The 23,380-nt window shown below is 34.4% G+C and overlaps 1 protein-coding gene across 1 annotated transcript in view; it reads left to right on the top strand.

Annotated features, from left to right (window-relative positions):
- Window positions 1-23,380, top strand: part of LOC127839894 (uncharacterized) — a 69,203-nt gene that overhangs the window by 15,747 nt on the left and 30,076 nt on the right. The window contains exons 4-8 of the mRNA XM_052368287.1: window positions 31-163; window positions 18,502-18,681; window positions 21,152-21,267; window positions 22,635-22,708; window positions 22,833-23,024. Coding sequence (XP_052224247.1) covers window positions 31-163; window positions 18,502-18,681; window positions 21,152-21,267; window positions 22,635-22,708; window positions 22,833-23,024 — 695 coding nt within the window. The remainder of the gene's footprint in view (window positions 1-30; window positions 164-18,501; window positions 18,682-21,151; window positions 21,268-22,634; window positions 22,709-22,832; window positions 23,025-23,380) is intronic.

Genomic DNA, 23,380 nt, shown 5'->3' with positions numbered 1-23,380 from the left:
GAAAAACACAACATTTTGGTATGCTTGCAGTTGCAGAATGATAGTATATCAATCGACGCATTGGGTCAACTTGAAGAACGCATTGGGCAGAATGTCTTTGGAGAGCGCATGAAACATGAAGCGAACGAAACTTCAAAAGCAGGCTACGAGCGAGTCGTATCAGGTTCGTAAATAGATTTTGTTTGCTAGAATGCGTGTCTCAAAATAAGAAATACATTGTATGTATGTTTATAATATAAACGAACCATATTTAGACTACAATTTGGACAAATAATTTACAGTGTATGTATACAAAGGCGTGTCTCGTTACATAATTAAGCTTACATGACTTGTTTCAGCTACACATTTCACATCGTTATGTTTTGCTTAAGGTATTTTTGTTGTAAAAATTCAATATGTACGCAACTACTGATGGTATTCCTTTGGGACTTTACATATGCCCTTTGTGAGGTTATCTAAAAAGGGTCATAAATCCGTTTTGCAATAAAGCTGAAGTGTAACTTTTTCTTAAAACTAAATTAGTACTGATAAACTGTTTTTGGCAAAAAACTTTATATCGCTGCATATAGGTGTACCAATTACAAAAATACTTTATTGCAGCTTACATCCTAGTTTGGTGTTTTTGTCTAAGATCACCGACCAAATACCATACCATATGGGATAACTGTGCCCTTGTTTTGTAAATATATAGGTTACATGTTCAATATAAAGTTCGCCAAAAAATTGAAAAAAAACAACAACAACAAACTGTTTGTACATACTTATATGACATACATCGTATAGACTACCAATGGAAACTTCATCCTTATGACTTTAAGATGTAAGTTCGATCTCACAACATGTGTAATCTATTATAAATACGTCAGCAGAATAATATCTGAGCCCGTTTTATAGGAATCTCTTGATGTCCGACAATTATAACCTTGAATATTTTATTGAAACGTGCAAGCTGTACTTTTAACTCTCTCGTTGTTGAAATTCTATGGTTGAGGCTTACATGCAACAACTCATAATCTCTGCAAATAATGCATGTATTTAATTAAGACTTAGCACTTTGTTCTGTGTTGTAGCTTTTATTCACAAACTTTGCACATTTATTAGTAGTAATTATGTTATTTCCCTGTCAATTAAGCAGAATAATTCCCCATTTCTTATTAATACTTTAGGTAAACGTTCGCGTGCACGAATTGTGTTAGGCTAAGGTTTAAGTTCAACTAGTTGATATCCTCGTACCTTCTTTTCATTTCAAAAGACTTGTCATAAATTCCAAAGCGTGTACCTCTGACTAGCAATTTAGCAGAGTTATGCTGCGTCTTATACTTCGGAGCTCAGAGTGATGTTCATATGTTAAGAACATATTGATGAAACTTCCATCGGTTGCCCCTTGGAACTTAATATACTTTTTGCCATTTATTGCTAACTACAGGGTTCGGAATCCACATTTTAGGCATTTTATCATCGCCTATAAATCTGACCTTGTTTTTAACAATTATACCGTTCGCTTGGTATGTAAGAATGTGCAAGTAATATTTACGTGCAACACATATATAAACAGTTACATTTACTCAATGGCAACTATATTCAAGGTTATTATCCCCCGCCAGAGGCGGAGGGATATTGTTTTGGCGTTGTCTGTCCGTCCGTCCAGCTGTCCGTCTGTCCGGCACTTTTGTGTCCGGAGCCATATCTTGGAAGTTCTTTGGTGGATTTTATTTAAACTTGGTATGAGTATATATATGCATAAGAAGATGATGCACGCAAAATGGCATTGTACACCATCTGTTAAAAACAGACTTATGGCCCTTTGTATCTTGAAAAAATGCTTTTTAGTGTCCGGAGCCATATCTTAGAAGTTCTTTGGCGGATTTCATTGAAACTTGGTATGAGTATATATATGCATAAGAGGATGATGCACGCCAAATGGCATTGTACACCATCTGTTAAAAACAGACCTATGGCCCTTTGTATCTTGAAAAAATGCTTTTTACTATAGGCACTTTTGTGTCCGGCGCCATAACTTTGAAGTGCTTTGGCGGATTTCATTTAAACTTGGTATGAGTATATATATGCATAAGAGGATGATGCACGCCAAATGTTATTGTACACCATCTGTTAAAAACAGACTTATGGCCCTTTGTATCTTGAAAAAATGCTTTTTACTATAGGCATTTTTGTGTCCGGAGCCATATCTTGGAAGCGCTTTGGCGGATTTCTTTGAAACTTGGTATGAATATATTCCCACGACTTATTAATTTACCTAAATAAATTGTGAAGGCTTAAGAACCTTCCTTTGTCTTAGTTTTGTGTTATTGTCCTCCGTCCGTCCATCTATCGCTATGTTCATCCGTCCAATTTGCACCCATCCTCAAACAAAGCATATGTTGCGGGGGATACCTTGGGCCTTTCAGGCCCTCTTGTTGAAATTGGCTCACACAATAAATAACTGAGCCGACAATGTCAAAGCTAATCTTGTTCTTCTTTTATATAATTACACTTATAAGTCTTATATTCTTATTTTTTTAAATATCTACAATAAAATCCCAACCTTTCTTGTTTTATTTAGTTCATGTGAGCTTATAAACAGCAATTTAAACTAATATTTGAGTTTGAAATGGTCATAACGCAGGCAATAGAGACCTAGCCACGCACTAGCTTGTTTAGCTTTAATGTGTATTTTCAATTAATGCATTTAATCAATGCAATATTTTTATGAACGAACTATCTATATTTAAGGTACATGTGATTTACACTCTTTTTTGACGATGCTGCTTCAGCATCGTCTAAGTTATGATACCATGAAAAAATTCTTCACAATGGCGACCTATGTAAAAGACCGAGCCAGTCCGATTGAGATAACTGGGTTTTTCTAATCGGCATACCTCGCTGATTTTAATTTATAACATTCTCTGACAGCAGAATTGTCGTTCTTGCCTCAACATACAACAATGGCCGCGCCCATGAGAAAATATTGCACTCGTGTCAAAACTTTCTTACAGCATAAATCGGCTGGTTTCGCTATTTAGAAACTGTCATTTAGGATAAATGAGTTATTTATTCACTTAATCTCCGCTAATGACAACAATGGATGGAATTCGAAGGATATTTGTATATTCGATGTGAATGAAGGACTTTCTGGATCTTAACACGGCAAATCTTGCATACTGGTATTTTTAGTATCAATTTAAATCACATTTGCTTTATAAATTCTATTTGAGCATTTTGCGACTATTGATTGACTATGATACCCGATATCAACATATCATATGGGATTTGCAGATCACCAAACTGTCCTAAAATTCAACATTGATAACAAACTCTTTACTCGAATTACTGGTTCATATTCATTCTTCTTTCTATTTTAGTACTTGATATCATTTTCAAGTTAAATGAACTGTGTCACAGTAAAAGAGACATTAAAGGATTTCCAGTCATTACACCCCCAGACATTACACCCCTAGTCATTATACCCTCTAAGCCTGGACATTACACCTCTCAAGGTGTAGTCATTACACCCCCAAAGATATTAACACAATTGATTAGATTACTAAGGTGTGATCACACCTATAATGGGGCACACTTCAATTGATGTATGATGTTCCTGCTTTAAATATATTATATATCATATCATATATGATTTTTTTTGTGCTGGGTTCCTATGCTTTAGTCAATATTAATTTGTGTTTCAATGATAATGCATATGAATTGAATAGATTACCATAACAAATCAATTTCGAATTTAAAAAGTAATTATTATGAACCTACATTTAAATAAATATACTATGCCCCATCAGGTTTGTCTGTATGTCTATCTTAGGTATCTAGTAACTTCAGCATCTGGCTACTTCGGCACAGTAAAAAGTGCCACTTCGGCTCTCGGGTTTGATCAGTTCGGCATTCACAGTTAGTCACTTTGGCACTGGTATATTATACCATATTTAATTTATGTTCAATCAGTTTACAAAGTATATACACAAATCGCGTTGCCAATTAAAGTAGGTGTGATGTATTTTTCACAGTTGGCCAAATCAAAGTTTATAGCAATTGATAAAAAGGCCAGTTACTTGATAAATAAAAGAGTTTGGTATAATTAGATAATAGCACTTCGAAAAATTGCTTGTTGTTTGGTTTTATACTAGATTTTATATGTGATGGAATTTTTAGCTTGACTATTTTATATGAAATATATATAGTGGAGCTATCCTACTTACCCCGGCGTCGGCGTTCCGTTCCGTTAGCGTGCAAATGTTAATTTTTTTGTTAAACCCCAATTATTTTCATTGTCCCTTGACATAGTGCTTTCATATTTTGCATACTTGTTTACCAACATGACTCCAACCTATAAACAAGAGCAGACAACTCTATCAAGCATCTTGTCATAATTATGGCCCCTTTTCCACTTATTATATGCAGCAAATGTTAAAGTTTTCGTACTACCCCATTTATTTTTATTGTCCCTTGACATATTGCTTTCATATTGTGCATACTGTTTACCAACATCACCCCAACCTACAAACAAGAGCAGATAACTCTATCAAGCACTTTGTAATAATTATTGCCCCTTTTATACTTAGAATATGCGTATTATTGATAAATCTATGTTAAAGTTTGCGTACTACCCGAAATATTTCGTATATCCTTTCACATATTGCTTTTATATGTAGCATACTTGTTAACCAACATGACCCTGACCTATAAACAAGAGCAGACAACTGTATCAAGCATTTTGACATAATTATGGCCCTTTTAACACTTAGATAATTGAACATTTTGCTTAAATTGCCATAACTTCTTTATTTATGATCACATTTTATTATTACTTTGACAAAACAACACTTACCTGAACACCACAATGGATTCCACCCAAACAATACTCCACGCCCCTACCCAGAATTCATTTCCCCCCCAACCACCCCCAATTTTTTGTTAAACATCATCTTATAAATTACCACATCCCACATTATACCCCCTCTCACCCCCCTACCCCCCTACCCCCCCAAAAAAAATTATTTTTTCATTTTTTTATTTTTGAAAGATCGTCTAATAAATGACCACATCCCACATAATACCCCCTCTTAAACCCACCCCCCCCAAAAAAAAAAAAATTAATTATTTTTATTTTTTTTATTTTTGAAAGATCGTCTAATAAATTATTGAATATGATCAATTTCCCCATGATGGCTTATGTTATACTGTCAATATAAAGAAGCGAAACTTCAGCTGCTGGAGCAGTATTGAATTCTCATTATAAACAATTAGTTGGTCCTTTATTTAAGCAGGGAATAAGCTAGAATTTACTATCTATGGGTCCCTTAACTCGAAGATTTTAGACCAATGAGTCCCAGGCCAAATTTAATGAGTCCACCTTGAAAAAGAATGGGTCCCAAACTTTGAAAGATACCAAGTAGTGAAGAAAATATGTCTAAATCACACTAGCTCAGTAACTATACTTGCATTAAACTTTTAATAATCTCAAAAACTTGTTGAAACCAAAAAAACAACAAATTCAGAGTTATTACTATCTTGTTTGCCTTCACATAGGCTATAACATTATCTGTTACATGAATGTAACCTGTTATAATATTTCAACTTGATTCAAATCGATGATAATATTATTGTTAATATCCGAATTGCAAGCTTGATAATATTATTGTTTACGTCCGAATTGCGAGCCGTTTACCTACCATTATTAAAGTTAAGATTTGTTTGTTTTGGATTATTAAGCTTCAACACCTTATTTCGGAGGCATTTTTTCTGTATTATTTATGACTAAGTTACACAAAGTTAAAGCAGGTTTTCATCCGGGGACTCGAGAAAAAATCATAACACATTCTATTTTAAAGGTCGATTCTACTTGGTTCGTATTATACATCAGCGGCTCGGCTAGAGCCAATCAAAAGACTTGCTCGAGTCTTCAAGCCTCATTCGGTTAAACTTAGCGTTCATTGCTACACTTTTGACTCGTACACAAGATGGTTCATACCTATCGTGATTCGCGTATGCGTTAAAGGATACAGTTCAGCAATGCGTCTGAGTGGATGCACATATTTCAAAACGATGCGTCTATTTCGATATTTGTGCGTCATAGACGCGGGATGCACATGTAGATTATTCCCTGTTTAAGACAAGTGACCAATTGCCCAAACAGTACAAAACAGCACAATACAGCACAATACAAACCAACATAAACACAAATCATGAATAAAGCTGGGGTCACCGCCTTGGAACGGTCAATGCAAAGCATTGGGGGTTTAAACCGGTTATAGAGCGCTCATCCTCACACTTGGCCAAGCAATATTCATAATACATTTAAGTGTAAATAAAATTTAACCTCATAGCATTGTAACTCAAATTAAACAATAATACAAGGGAATTAAAACGCATTCAATTTAATTACAATTTAATTACTCAATGGTATTGAAGATACCAGAGCAGCAGAGTTACAACTTTTTGACGAACGATCGAATGAAACTACAAACAAGTGTCAACTACATTCTTCTTTATAGAAAAAGATTTAAGAATATAGCGTCATTAAGTTAATATTTCAGATAATCATCGCGCAAATACAGGAAGAAGCAGCAATAATGGGTGTAAAAATTCCATATTACATTGCTTGGTTGTTGATGTGACTGCTAAAAAATAAAAGAATAATAATTAAATCAAACAAGAAAAGCCTATCAGAGAGAAAATATAAATAAAATTGAACATTATAAACCCAATGACCTATGCACAGGGTTTTTTTTTACTAAGAAAGTGACGCCGATATTTGGCGTCTTCCCCTACCAGAATTTCCCCCCTAAAACTACCATTTCCCCTCCAAAAATATAATTTTTCACCAAAATATAATATTTTATCCTCAAAGAATTTTTTTTTCTTTTGGGAAGTCGACACTTATCCAATTTGTACCATGTACAACGATCACGCTCTCTCTCTCTCTCTCTCTCTCTCTCTCTCTCTCTCTCTCTCCCGACGAACACTCAAATCTGGGAATCCCAGTGATTCTATATATAGCTCTTAAATTACGTCATGGAAACCGGGCAACTAATCGTATTAATCATGTGACTATTTTACTGGATTCCGGTCTTGCGCGAGAAGGGTGTTTCGTCAATTAATTACCAGAAACCAGTCAAATTTTCATCCGAGTTATGTGAAAGCCAAGATATAAACGTTAAAACAGAAAAAAGCCTCACAATTGGCGTTCATACACGAACAAAATAAAACGTTCGGACTCGGAAAATATTAATTGCGTTGACGCATTTTTTAAGAATGAATCATCAAAACCGTTGAAACCCAGCAGGAGTCGGAGGTACATGTAATCAACATCGATTAATACTGTCGGATTATTGTGAAAGTGAAAGTAGACAATCGGCAGCTGCCACACCTTTCCCTTCCAATACTGTAGCAGATCTAGATGGTCAACCCATTCATCATGAAATTGAAATCACAATATTGACATCGTTCCCCGGCCCCAGTTGAAAACATTTCCCATTATTAGATCTTCCCCTGCAACTTTATTTAGGACTTTGACTGTAATATCATACTTGTTCATGTGTTTAAGAACAAAAAGGTCAGAGACATGCCTCTTTTTCTAAAAAACAAAACCCTGAAGTCTGTAGGCAACTTGTAGACATTGAAATGAACAGTTTTTATTTTTTCCCCAAATATGTCTCTTTCGCATTCGATTTTCCCCTTTTACCCAGCGTCCAGCGTCTTCCCCTTTTTCTAAAAAAACCCCTGAATGCATGTAGATTAAAACTGCAAAGTTGATCGTATGACGTCAAAAAATCCATGTACCCAGGAACAGAGAAAGAGTTATGACGTAATGACAAGCGAAGACACAATGACGTGAACAAAATCCAGGGGCAGTACTGTAAAGTAATAATAAAACTATTAATGGGGGGCTACTGCAAAATTGTACTACTAATTAAACAAGTTTAGTGGATTAAATATTAAGAATCAAATGTATAAAAATGGTAATTCCATTAAAGCGACATTATAAGCACTCGAATAGTCGAGCGTGCTGTCCTCTGACAGCTCTTGTTTTAATAAGCGTTCTATTTATTAATGTACTTTTTTGCGTTTATTTTTTTGTTATTCCATAAAATTATTTTACAATAGCTTTTTCCTTCTAACTTATTTGTGACTAGATGTGATATTATATACGAATATGTGAACTGTTTGTGGGTATGTAATCTATTGGAAGGTGTGATCACCCCTTACTAATCTAATCAATATCTTGGGGGTTTAATGACTACACCTTGAGAGGTGTAATGTCCAGGCTTAGAGGGTGTAATGACTAGGGGTGTAACGTGTGGGGGGTGTAATGACTGGATAGGCATTTAAGTGATTGAGGCCAGTTTGGACCCAGGTCAGCCTGCATTTGTTTGAAAGATGTTTGTTTAAAGTGGTTTTCTGACAATAACAAATAGTTTAATTGAATACTGATAAGACTGCCCTTTTCCTGTGACCTGGCTCAAATGTTAGAATTTTCATTAATCAAATGATTTGATTTCAAGCATTAATCCAGTGTTTTTTCTGGTCCCTCGGCATACTCGGGATCAATGACTCCAGCACTTTTGTGTTGAGAGTTGAATACTGCTTAAGGCGATGCTAGGGGGCGTGAGAGATGTTGCACCCTCCATTATATCTCATGAACAGACTCAATAAAACTGAGTCTGCAATATTTGACTTAATCGATCGAGGGATCAAATAATTTAAGAATCTACCTAAATGCCTAGTGGTAGAGTGTCGACTTTGATTGCAGGAGGTTGCGCTGCGAGTTTGATCGCCGGAAGCGGCGTTGAAAACAAGCCAACTTTGTTATCTACAAGGCTGCTAAACCTGATATACTAAGATAATGTGAATATTCTCTCAAATGAGGGTCATCAGTTATATTATATAAAAACTCACAGCAGTAGTAAACAATGGGACAATAATTTTTGAACACATCTTTCATTTGTTTTTGACACTTTGAGTTTGACATGGCCTAGATTTAAATATGTTACTTGTCTTTACCAGCACTCTTTTGACACAGCTTAAGGTAGCGCACCTCTAATGATTTCCCGCGATTTCTTCGAAGGTTGAAGAGCCTACTATTAGGTGCCGTAGCCTAGTCGTTAAGGCAATAGACTAGAAATCTTTTGGGATATTCCCGCGCAGGTTCGAATCCTGCCGACGACGTATACTTTTTTGCGACGCGTTTTATTTATTGTCTAACATAATTTGATTTAATATGGCATATAAGCTATATTTATTGTTAAATATGTTGCAATTTTTATGCACATTCTTCAATTATTAAAATTAAAACAACGTTATGGCGAAATTGGGTGATTTACTGTTGAAAATACGAACCATGCATGTTGCATTTTTATTTTTATTTCAAAAAGTAAGCGGTAAATCTGTCTAGTTTTTGGTATTTTTGCTGTATATAGTGTTTCTATAAAAACTAAGTTTAAAATATGACTTAAATGATACTATTTTGAATTTTATGACACTTTGTTTTTAACCGACCCAATTTCTACTTGGCTGAAATCACTTACATTTCATGGCGCTCTTCCATAGATAAAAATTTGTAAAAAATAAATGTATGTAAAAGAATACTTATTTCATCTTGTTTAAACTTTAAACACCTTTACAGCATCTGTACACACCAACTGCATGCCTATATTTGGAAATTTGAATGAATTATGGGATTTTTATACTCCCCAGGGGTGAAAATAAACTGGACAAAAGCCGAGCGTGGGGGTGGTTTTGAAAAAATCGGTATATGTTTTAAAAAAGCATGGAAAGCCTACCTACAAATTTGCATGTAGTTCGGTGAAATGATGCTGATTAAAAAAATAATTAATTAGATTATATTTGGATATGTGCCCATTAGAGGTGCGCTACCTTAAGTGTAAATGTACCATTGAAGATGACCTAAATCCAGATTTGCTATTATTGAGGTGTGGAAAGTTTTAAGGTTGTGACAAGTAAGCAGAAATGGGTTATTTCCGAGAGACCACAACTGATACCTGACTTTCAAAACAAGAAAAATCAGTGCCTGATTTAGAGTGCCTTTCATAGTTCAATAAAAATTAATATTAGAAGCCTGGTAACAGTTTAATGTTTATGTTATCAATGTGTCAGACCAGGGTCTTGATTTTGAAATCAAGGACATGCATGGTCAGATCATGTGATAAAAGATTATACATTTTTTCAAAGACATATAAATGTAAACATGTACCTGTTACTTATTTAGACGTTATAAATAGAAAATGCACTAAGTTAGAAGGCATTTGACTTTTCTGCTGGTGCATTGGCACACTTGATGGCTCGGTTGCAATGGTTTGATGGACTGCTTGGATATGTATTTACATTATATACAGTATATCAAACTGTATATTTTGAAAATATGTTTGCATCTAGTATACTTTTATTGATAATATTTACAAAATTAATGTATATGAATGATAAACTTGAGTGTAATCATTTAAATGATACTGAAATCATGACAGTCATTTATACTGATAATTATTTAATATATGTTGCGTGATACAATCATATACATCTATATTAAATAAGATCATACTGTTACTTCAGTGATAAATTTCTGTGAATTAAAATAAATCCAAAATGTATGTCACTCCCATCTTTCTCCCACAGCGCGCATACCTTAAGGTGTGTACCTATCCAGATCCAGATACATGTACAGATCCAAACAAATTAAACATAATTATGTATCATGTTGTTTAGAGGGGATGATTTTCCCTCTGTTGTACCAATGTATTGTTTAATTTCTTTAATCAGTGTGTTTAAATATATACAACATAGCTCCAGAGTCAAAGCTTCAGACAATGAATATTTCACCCCCTGATCTTTTTTTCTAATGGATATTTTAACTAGTTCCTACATTCAATACAGTCAAATATATGTTAAGTAGTATCTGTACACATTGGTAGATTAAATTTGTACTTTAAATATTATTTTTAGCTCCACTGGCAAAAGGCCAGCGGGGCATATGTCATGGTCCTGTGTCCGTCGTGCGTGCGTACGTCTGTGCGTGCGTGCATTAACTTTACCTTTAAACATCTTCTCCTAAACTACTGGTCCAATTCTGATGAAATTTTTCAGGAATATTTCTGGAGTGAACCTCTTTCAAATTTGTTAAAATTATGCCCCTGGGGTCAAATTTGACCCTGCCCCGGGGGTCACAAAATTGAAAATTTGCTTATATAAGGCCTATTTTGTGTAAACTTTAAAATCTTATCGTCCATAACCATTGGGCCTAGGGCTATCAAATTTGGTATGTCGAGACATCTAATAGTCCTCTACCAAATTTGTTCAAATTATGACCCTGGGGTTAAATTAGACCCTGCCCCGGGGGTCACAAAATTGAACATATGCTTATATATGGTCTATTTTGTGAAAACTATACAAACTTTTCTCGTCCATAACCATTGGGCCTAGGGCTACCAAATTTGGTATGTAGTGGCATCTTATAATCCTCTACTAAGTTTGTTCAAAATATGCCCCTAGGGTCAAGTTTGACCCTGCCCCGAGGGTCACAAAATTGAACATATTCTTATATAATGCCTTTTTGTAAAACTTTAAAAACTTCTTGTCCATAACCGTATGGCATAGGGCTACCAAATTTGGTATCTAGTGTCATGTACTAGTTCTCTTCTTAGTTTGTTCAAATCATGCCCATGGGGTCAAATTTGAAACTGCCCTAGGGTTCACAAAATTGAATATATGCTTATAAAGTGCTTATTTTGTGAAAACTTTAAAATCGACTTGTCCATATCCTTTGGGCCTAGGGATACCAAATTTGGTATATAGTGACATCTTATAGTCCTCCACCAAGTTTGCTCAAATTATGCCCCTGGTGTAAAGTTTGACCCTGCCCCGAGGGTCACAAAATTGAACATATGCTTATATAAGGCCTATTTTGTGAAAACTTTAAAAACTTCTTGTCCATAACCATCGGGCCTAGGGCTATCAAGTTTGGTATGTAGTGACATCTATTAGTCCTCTCCCAAATTTGTACAAATTATATCCCTGGGGTCGATTTTGACCCTGCCCCGGGGGTCACAAAATTAAACATATGCTTATATAAGGCCTATTTTGTGAAAACTTTAAAAATCTACTTGTCCATACCCATCCGGCTTATTGCTATCAACTTTGATATGTAGTGACATCTAATAGTCCTCTACCAAAGTTGTTCAAAATATATCCCTGGGGTCAAATTTGACCCTGCCCCGGGGGTCACAGAATTTAACGTATGCTTATATAATGTCTTTTTTGTGAAAACTTAAAAACAATTCTTGTCCATAACCATTAGGCCTGGGGCTACACAATTTGGTATGTAGTAACATTGTATATATAGTCCTCTACTTAGTTTGTTCAAATTATGTCCCAGGGGTCATATTTGACCCTGCCCTGGGGTCACAAAATCAATTATATGCTTATATAGTGCCTACCGGTATTTTATGAAAACTTAAAAAATCTTCTTGTCCTTAACCATAAGGAATAGGGCTACCAAATTTGGTATGTAGTTACATCTAATAGTTCCCTTCTCGAAAAAGTGCACTAAATGCGCATTTAATGCACATTTAATGCGCATTAAATGCGCATGTTATTGGCACCGTATTTTTTGCTTAACAAGTGCATTTTATTCTGTTAAAAAAAAATCACTTTTTACTAGTGTGTTTATACATATAAGTGTATTTTTTCCACGAAATAATACACTGAAGTGCGTTTATTATGATAATAAGTGCGCTTAAGTTTATTTTTAAGCGCATTTATACACTTGAGTGTATTTTAAGACATACAAATAATACACTTCATGGTCAAAGTAAATTTTTTAATGCGCATTAATACACTAATACAAATAATACACTTCATGGAGTATTCAAAGTGAATTTTTTAAGCGCATTAATACACTTGAGTGCATTTCCAGACATACAAATAAAACACTTCATTGAGTTTTCAAAGTGAATTTTTGTAAGCGCATTAATACATTGAGTGCATTTCCACTGATACAAATAATACACCTTACAAAATTGAAAGTGAATTTTTTTAAGCGCATTAATACACTTGAGTGCATTCCCAGTCATACAAATAATACACCTTACAGTATTAAAAGTGAATTTTTAAGCGCATTAATACACTTGAGTGCATTTTCAGTCATACAAATGATACACTTTATGAAGTGTTGGAAGTGAATTTTTTAAGCGCATTATTCGCTTAAGTGTACTTTTCATCACTTCAAATTAGTATGCTTAAAAATTTACCAAATTTTTAAAAAATCCAAGCATTTTGAAGCCAGCATTCATTCCTTAAATGAAAGGTTTGTGTAAACACATACATAAAATACAAAAAGTACAATTCAATAGATAAGTACACACTTTATTAGAATGTTAAACCTTAAAAAACAAAAACAAAGGTTACATATCTATATAAGAGAGGATTCAAACGGGCTATTGCCTATCTGGAATTATCAATTTTTAATATTAAGCTCATACCAGTGATTTTTCTCCCCTCTGATTACTGGTTACTGATTAACAGCCAAATACAGGTGGTTTCCGCTTCAAAAATATTAAAGTTTTCCCCTCCTTGAGCTGAAATGTTTTCCCTATCATTTACTAGATTTTTATATATTACATTAATTCCAAATCTCTTTTTAATATGGACAAAAGCAGCACATTCAATTCAATCATATTCTGGATCCTACTATATGATAAATGAACCGTATTCATGAAATTTATATAAATCTATACCTTAATTTTAAGATCTTCCTTTTTTGTTCATTATTGCGCTAAAATATGCCCTTCTGAGAGCCAGTATATACAGGTTGTTTTAAATTTCCAAGGAAAATCACTGCGTACATGCTGACAATATTTAGCAGCTTAGCCCCTGTCACTATATTTGTTGTTATACACTGTTCCTTACAAAGAATGCATTCATAAACCACCCTTTATAGAGCAGTTCACCAGCTGATCAGGTCTGAATACTACTGTCATGGTCTGTGAGGCGCATCTCGTGCATGATCTCATTTGAGATAAGGTCCTGAAAGATATTTTATAATGTAAGTGTTCAATATTGCTGTTATGGTAATCTTGTTCAACAGTTGCTATAAATATCATAAATTTAAATCAAAACAAGTTTGTTGGCTTGTTGTTTTTGTTTGTTTATTTTTGCAATTTTAATCTCGTGATCATATGTGACTTAACGCTTTTCATAAATAATTTAAAGAAATAACGTTTGGTAGAAAATACTGTTTATTAATGTACTAATATATGTGGTCTCCTTTGGCTGTGTGAACTGGTCGGAAGTGGGACGTCTTTAAAATGCAATAACCTTTATTATAAAGTTTTACCTCTCAACAAATCGATCTTTTCTTGGTCAAGGACAAGCTACAGGGCGCGGTTTCCCACTCCTGTTCCCCTCAAGTTGGCCTGCTCGTGCAGGGTAAAACCTGGTATAAATGTCCATACATCAGGTAGTCCCCCTTTTGCTCCCTTTTTTGGCAGGCGATGATGCACATTCAGTCCAATGGATCTTCCGATCAATGTAAATTCCACCTTGGGGTTTAACCTTCAAATATAAAATATAAAAGTTCTTATTAAATATGGGGGAAAGAATTAATGACAAGAAATAGGTATAAATAAATTTTAAGATGACAATAATTATAAAATACAGCCATAATAATTCAAATGGTGTTTTTTTCCTTAAAATTGCATTACATTTACTTATCCATTTACATTTCCCAGTGACAATACATAAATATGATAATGATCATAATTAATTAAATTAAAAAGAGATGCAGAAATGAACATACAAACCTGTTACAGCTGTTCTTCAGTATTCCAAAAAAAGGCAGTTGTTGAACTATGAGACCATATCACTTTCACCACCCACTTTGAATGTTCTTTGCAACAAACTTATTGTTGATATACACATTGTTTACAAAAAATAACTTTCTGTGCTCCAAATAACTTGCTGAGCTCCAACCAATCAAAAGTGGTTTGTTTTAAAATAGATGGTGCCAGAACCAATCAAAAGTCTATAAACACCCCTTTGTTTGGGCTAGATGGAGCACTGATAGGGATTAGTGTTTATGATGCTAATGGATCTCTTATCTAATCCTGATCTTATCTGATATTTATTGAATAATAATAATATTGAATAATACACAGCACACTGAGCACATTATATTTAATTGTGAATATTTCAATATAACATACTGAATGGTGTTAGCAAATAATAATAATATTATAAAAAATATTTAAATTGTCTTTTAAAATGTATGTTAATAGTCAATGTGGTAGACATTAATTGAATTGGGGTTAAATATCAGTGTAAGAAAGTTCAAATACTTATTTTTTATGTTGTGGAGATATAATTGATTCTGGCACGCCCACATAATATTTTTGACACTTTCATTATTTTTAATTAGTTACCCACAGCCTGATTTAGTTGTACTTTTCCCTTTAAAAGCTGCTCTACTGATTCACATATTTTATGAGCAGACAAATTGCAACAATAAGACCATAAACATAATGTGAAGATAAAAAAGAATTCAGTACAATCCTCCAATTAAACACTATATCTCTGTCCTTTAACTTCAGTTAGTTGCTATAGTGTTGCTCTTTTTTATGAAGATGCACTAAAACTTCACTTGTGCAGAAAGAATATTTTTTTTGCAAATCAGAAGATACACTATTATGCACAAAAAATGCACTTCATTAAAAAAATGCACTTATTGCATAAAAAGATGCACTTTGTCTACAGAAGATACACTAAAAGTACAGTAAAATACACTAAAAGATAATGAAAATACAGAAAAAATTCACTTAAGTTCACTTAATTTTGAAAAAAGTGCAGAAAAAATACACTTTTTGGTAAAAATGCAGAAAAAATACACCTTTTAAAGAGTATTTTGTTAAAAAGTGCATTTTATTTTGAGAAGGGTTCTCTACCAAGTTTGTTCAAATGATACCCCTGGGGTCAAATTTGACCCTGCCCGTGGGTCACACAATTGAACATACGCTTATATGGGGCCTATTTTGTGAAAACTTTAATAACTTCTTGTCCATAACTATTGGGCCAAGGGCTACCAAATTTGGTACCGGTATGTAGTGACATCTAATAAACCTCTACCAAATTTGTTCAAATAATACCTCTGGGGTCAACTTTGACCCTGCCACGGGGGGTCACACAATTGAATAAACGCTTATAAAGCGCCTTTTTTTTGAAATCTTAAAAAATCTTCTTGTCGAAAACCATTCAGACTATGGCTACCAAATTCCTCCAATTAACTAACATCAATACACGATTTTCTTCGTTATTTCAAACATTCCTGACAGGGTACTGCTTTGTTTACATATTTCGCTAACATTTTGACGCGCGTAGGTAGGAACTCATTACGAAATGTGTATTCATACTATTGCCTTCGAGGTTCTCATCCGATGTTTGACGAAAAGGGACGATATTGTGGGTCAAGTTCTCCACGCGTACTACTTCCCCGTACCCCTCAATTTTTTCCGTACCCAAACTTTTTGTGCAAATTTTTTGTTCGTACCCAATTTTTTTTTCTAACCATTATATAGCTTTATCGAACATGTTTGAGTTGCTCTTATCATATTGTCATGAAAAAAACATTCAATTAATTTTAAGTTCCGGCGTGAAGTTCTAAGTTATATAGTGCCCACTTTGCTTATAATGATGTTCATTTATAAACTGTGTATTTAAATAAAAAATTGAGCAAGAACAATATATAATGTTTTCTCTATACTGCGTTTACATTCAAAACAAATGTTTCGAAATTTATAATGTACGGAGATGAACTTTGTAAAAATAGTATAAATGCTATGTTGATAATACACTCATTAAAACTCTGTAAACAAATGCAATTTAAAAATGATAAAATCTTTCAGAACGCGCGTTCTGTGTAAAATCAAAGTACTGACAGTACTGGTGTGACGATGCTTTTGAAGAGAATGGATATTAAAGCATCAATTTAAGTTTATCTACATCAGAACAATTGTGTTTGCGGGTACGAAAAAATTGGTTATTAAAAAATTATGCCAAAAAAAAAATAATTTCAGTACGAAACAAAATTTAGGTACGAAAGAAAATTGTGAAAAGAAATAATTTGGGTACAAAAAAAAATTGGTTAAGAAAAAAAATTGGGTATTGTTTTGCGTGTTTTTTTGCTAATTTAGGGACAATTACAAATGTATTGACATGTACTCTGATTGCTGTTTTCTTTAAGTATTTGTTCATATCTAAATGTTTACGCCTCATCGACTTTCTCGCAAAGTGGGAATAGTACTGGTACTAGCCCTATTGGGAAACATAAACTAATCCCAGCTGTTGGAAAGTTCTTTAGATCTCCACCATAGACACCAAGTACTGGTTCTAGTCCCAGAAAACGGACTCGAGGGCGTTTCAAATAAGCCTTAGTCTTTTTATGCAATCGAGCTTAAATAATTAGGTTTAAACTTAATTAAACCGTAAATTGGAAAAAAATCACGAATAGAACACTCTTCCAAGTGGGTTTTATAGTATTTTTAATTGCTTGGAGCTTAATTGCACAGTCCCAATTAAATATTCTTTCACATGCATATTCTGGTGAAATGATGTTTCATTTCTCATTTGGGACATACACTTAACATTTGATACTTGATATTTTATTGTATAATAGTTAACATTTATCAGCATAAGTTTATACAACGCTGGTGTTTTTATCTCAGGATATGTTCACTGAAGCAGTAAAATGTCATGTCATGAAGAATCAGTAAAGAAGGCGAGAAGGCGTGTCTTAGGCTCATATAATTTATTTGTGATCATGAAACATATTTGTTTCAAATAGGTATTAGCATGGCCTTATCATGGTAAACAGTAAAGTTCATATACACATTTTGAAATCAACTATTCCATATAGATATATTGTTTAAGAATAATTTAAAAACCTATATTTATTAATAACTTGTTTAATAAAATCCATCGTAATAAAGCAATCAGTTTGAAACGTAGATATAGACGACGTTTGTATTTACCATCAGAAAGAAAATCTCAAAATAGCAGATGCTGGGGCAATGAAGTCGTTAAACTGGCCCGAATAAAGAGAACTTGATCATGTTAAAAAAGTATCTAGGTTTATCTTTCACAGAACATGCTAATAAGATGCTGCGAGTTGTTTGTTCGAAAGACATTTAGTCTAGTCAAGCTTTTGTTTCAATTTTACGTGTGCTTATATATCGCGAGTACCATATTTTTTTAGATGCTATTGTATATGGTCTTTGTATACAATGTTTCCAATAATGGAACTATCTGCATAAAGATTTTTTAAAGCCTATGTCAATGGCATGCAAATCGTATTTGAACGGTCAAACTGTAAACCTTTAATCAGAGTATTATGGCATTGTGCAGATTCTTAAGAAAAAAGCGTTTATTGATAGTTTACGAATGCTTTATTTGCTACATTCATGTATTTTTTCATCATCTTGTTCTTTTTAGAACTGAAACCAAAGAAGAAATGTACTCATGCGGAAATTAAACACGAAATTAAAAAGATAGGGAAATATATTCACGATGGCAGACTTGTCAAGCTAAGCCCAGAATATATTGAGCATGTAAAAGACTGCTTGAGTGACCCAAGCTCTATTGAAAAAGGGGGATATGGAACTGTTTATATAAGTAAGTCGTTTATACAAATATCAAATAATTTCGATAAAGTATATTTGTTTAGTGACATCACGCTGGGGGGATGTAGGAATGTTTTCGCATGGCAACTCAAATACAACCTTGTAACCGCTTTTGCTTGCGCGTTAAATGAAGTGATGGCGCTTGCACGTTTCGTTCGACCAGCTGCAAGCTATTGGAGAGGAGACGGGTCCTGCCAGGATAACCCAAGCTCACTGAAAGGACATGGTGAGGACAAGGACAACGAATACAAAGCCTGATAAGAAAGGGGCCCGGAATAGCAACGACCGCGCACTCCATTTCAAGTCTCCATAGAGATGCAAAACGTGAGATACTGGAAGTTAGAAATGTATAAAGTTGTCAACATGAGTAAAATCAATAGGAAGATAAAGTTGTCAACATGAGTAAAATCAATAGGAAGATTCAACGTAAGAAAACTCAATGCGTGCGACAAGCTCCATAAACTGACGCATGAGCTGAAGCGCTACCACTGTCGCAATACCGAACTAGCCGAGTACAAATTAAACCAAATAGAATTAATACTTTCTCTGCAACGGTTCAAGTTCAGCTTTAAAAAAGCGAACACAATAACGTTTCCTGTTGCAGACACCGGTAGTGACCATCACTTAGTGCTGACCACGATTAAGCGTAAGTTAACGACAGCAAGCGCATCACCAAGAACACTCGCATAACATTTGACTTGGAGAAAGCTACGTCAGAATTACAGCCATCATGAATTACAGCCTTCCAAGGAAATTCCTACTACGTATCATCATTATCCGATTTACAAGGAACGTCGGGGAACTGCTGGTGGAATAGCAGAATGGATTCAGATCTGGACGGAGGAACAAATCTTTAACTACAGAGTCATCTCTGAGAAACACAACTTCATCAACCTTAAGATATATTTTGACCGTCTGTGGCATTATGGTCTAGGGCAGGTTGTAAGAATGTTTAACATTGACAAAATGCTGGTGCATGTCATCGGAGAACTAAATGGAAACGCCAGCAGCGCAGATCCTCTCAATGAAACAATTGGTGAATTTTTCAGGGCATAAGATTTCGTTCGTCAAGGATATCTGCTCTTTTTGTCTCGTTTGTTTTGTATTCGCCGATGACATTGTTTTGATGAGTGGCATCAGCAGCGAAGTCCATGGCCTCACCAATATACTCTCTGAAATAGCAGGATCATAAGGGGCGGAGGTCAGCACTGTGAAATCGAATATCATGAGCACCGTAAGGGTTGATCAGTTTCTAATGCAAAGAGCAAGCTTGACAAAGAATGGCACCAGTATCGCTTAGGCCAGACTGAGCAGGTTGTGGACACGGTTTTATCAGCCCCCCGTTAAGTATAGGCTTACAAGTTTTTTTTTATCTCTAGCCTACTTGACGATTACGATCCCTAGACGCTCCGCGCGGACACTATATTCAAAATACCGGCCTTCAATCACTAGTGTCTCCGTATACTTTGCCGCATCTCCGACATGAATCATAAGGCAAACTTCTGGAGCAGCAGCACGTATTTGCTCACAAAACCCCTCCCTCCCATTGCAACCGTCAAACGACCAAAGCTGGCTTGGTTTTGACCCGTCATCAGGCACGAATATATTCGAAAGATTATGCTCCAGAGGACGCAAGAGGGAGGTTTCACGACGGCCAAACCGGTTAAGAGAAAAGAAAAAGAAGATGATGATGCTGATGATGATGATGATGATCTCACAAAACAGGAACCGAATCCGTATGACATGTGTGTGCTTACTTATATGATTTTCATGTAGTAGCACAACGAAAGGCAGGTTTCACGCCTCCCGGATTCGTCGAACAGATATTGGTTTAAGAAATGTAACTTAACATTTTGTCTCATGACCTGTTTTCAGTTGATAACTGTAATCATCTCCAGTAGAACGTTCGACATTGTTTCAACTGCACTTCGTATATAATCGAATCTACACATATTCTTAAGTCAAAGAAGAAATGTGTTTATATGAAATGTGCATATAAGCTCTTTTATGAGGCCCTCATAAGAATTCAATGATTGCAACTGTGATTCTGCTTTAAGCGAATATGAGGCCACGTAGATCGCTTTAATTTACTTATTGTATACATTTGGTAGCACAATTGCTGTACATCTCTTGTTTTCTTATTTATGTATAAACACGTTTATTATTACAGACTCAGTTTGACTTGTATTTATAATACTGACTTATAAAAAGGTGTTTGTAATGGCTTTAACCTGACATATAGTATTAATAATTTACGGTGATTGGTACTCATTTGATATGTCAATGATAATAATATTTATGAATTGTTTTGTAGGAGATGTAGGCAATTTCTTCCATATAGAACTTTGCTTTGGCTTATACAAGTTATATTTTCTCGCCCGTTGTATGCTCTACAACGCTTCTGAATTTCAGATTGGTTTTAGAAATGTTACTTTACTTCTTTTCTCGTGACATGGTTTCAGCTCGCGAACAAGAGGATGGTTTCCGGCAAAGAATAGTTCTTAAAGAACTCAGTGTTGATGATTCACCGGGGTCACGTCGCAAGGACAAGTTGCACAGTCTTGCCTCTGTAACAAATGTAAGTCATGCAAATTGTCCCATATGTAAGCAACATGAACTTATTCATAACTTCAATGTTTACTGGTTTAATTAGGAAAACCGGTTGGTTTATATGTGTTCGTGACTTTGTGGTTATGATTATACAACTCGTCCATATATCATAATACTAATCACTATGGAATACAATATTGGAATATAAATATAGATTTTGCAATGTCTGCTTAATAATTTATTCGAAGTCTTTATTCAAATAAAGAAAATGAAAATCTACTGCTCCAGCAGAAGAGAAATAATCGTCATTGGCATACAATTCAGATGCAAAAACAAACGTTATAAATATTGTATCATTAAATTGTTATTGAGCATAACCTCCATCGAACAATAATTTACATTTAACAACAGTAAGGTTCAATGAATTTCATGTAAGTTATCATTTAACCAGAACAATTTTTTTACTTCAAAGAAACGATGTTTTAACAGTAAAAACAAGTACATAATGTCTTTGAAACAATTGAGTTAAATACATGACATCAGTCAGAAATATTTTCAAAGCACAATAATGTAATCAAAGAAGACGCAGTTATAATGGTTCAAATTGCCAAAGTGCATAGCTTTATGTTATATACTAAGTTGAATTATTTATTGTAAAATACTCACCATAAAGAATAACACCGCATGACGGACACAATGATTTCAAAACATTCACTAACAATTATATAAATGAAACAACTAGATGTACCGCTAGATCAATCATGTTTCCAGAAAGGTGACATTATTAAAAACTTTTCACATACTAAAGCCAAATCAAAACGACGATTCACACTAAAACATTTAAAATAATATTGGAAGGACACATTTATTTCACAGGTATTAAAATGACAATCGTGTAAAAAAATATTTCAAAACTTAACAAGGTTTTAACAATTTATTTACATGTATTTCACATTTCCCACAATTCCCTACAAAGGCATATATAATGTTTGCCACTATTTTCTATTAATTTAACTATGTTCAGTTGATTTATATGTAGAGACACAAAGACGGCTTGTTTGTTAAATTCAACTTTCAAAATTAAGCAATTTGTGACAGAAAATTATGTTTTATCTATTTAACTATACACTTTTATGTTTGAAATGATAATAACTTTGCGTCAATACTGAGATTTTTTTAAATGGTTAAAGTGTAACCATATAAGAGTATATAATATTAAGACATACTTTCCCGCTCTTGATGTCCATATTTATAAACCGAGAATAATAATTGTCACACAAATTTTCGATTGTTTCTTTTGATGTGGATGAGAGCTGACATACGACACATAGAAGTCGCTTTATATATCAGAGCACATTGTATGCAGGTGAGCTCATAAAATATATTAACTTTAAGGAGAAGCTGTCGTCGCGTGTTATGCACTTCGCTATCGTGCCACTCATTGCATACCATGATGATCTTGAGAAAGGGTAAATATGCATCAATTTTACATATAACATTATACATGGAGAAGGAAACATGTATTTGTGTCTTATCCACGTGAAATGCATTTTATTACTAGTAGTTTGTTTATTAAACATTTTACTTTTAAAGGAAGTACTATTTCATCGCACCATATCTTGAGAAAGGTGATTTGTATGCAGCGATCCAATCAGACAGAACATTGTTAGAAAAATGCGCACCACCTGCGGAGTACATACCTTTACTTCATTGGAAGCACAGACTGAAAATAATATATCAGATTGCTTGCGCTATTGACTATCTTCACACTGGGAATTCATTCCGGTACGTTTCTTTTTCCTTTACTTTGTTATTTTAAAAGTATAAATGTGTAAAGATCAGTTGTGTAACGTTTAGAGAATTATTTGAACTCACATGGACCATTCGATTTTCATTGGCTAAACCAGGTCACATGCTGACCTGTAGTTTTCCGTCAGTATCCTTTCTTATATGAGATCAGTAACGTTAAATTATGTCACTGAAGTAAAACAGACGTCATTTAATACAAAAGGCGTATCGTTCTCCCGTTGTTAAGTTGATGCAGGAGAAAGAATGGTACTTGGTAAAAAAGTGGCTTAACAGCTTTTGACTGATCCTCCTCTTGATACGGGAGAAATTTTTTATATTGAGCTCGAGCCACG

This window comes from Dreissena polymorpha, chromosome 7 (assembly GCF_020536995.1).
Source record: "Dreissena polymorpha isolate Duluth1 chromosome 7, UMN_Dpol_1.0, whole genome shotgun sequence".
In the NCBI taxonomy this organism is placed as follows: domain Eukaryota; kingdom Metazoa; phylum Mollusca; class Bivalvia; order Myida; family Dreissenidae; genus Dreissena; species Dreissena polymorpha.
Note: the sequence above shows the minus strand (reverse complement) of the source record. Positions and strands in the feature narration are given on the sequence as shown.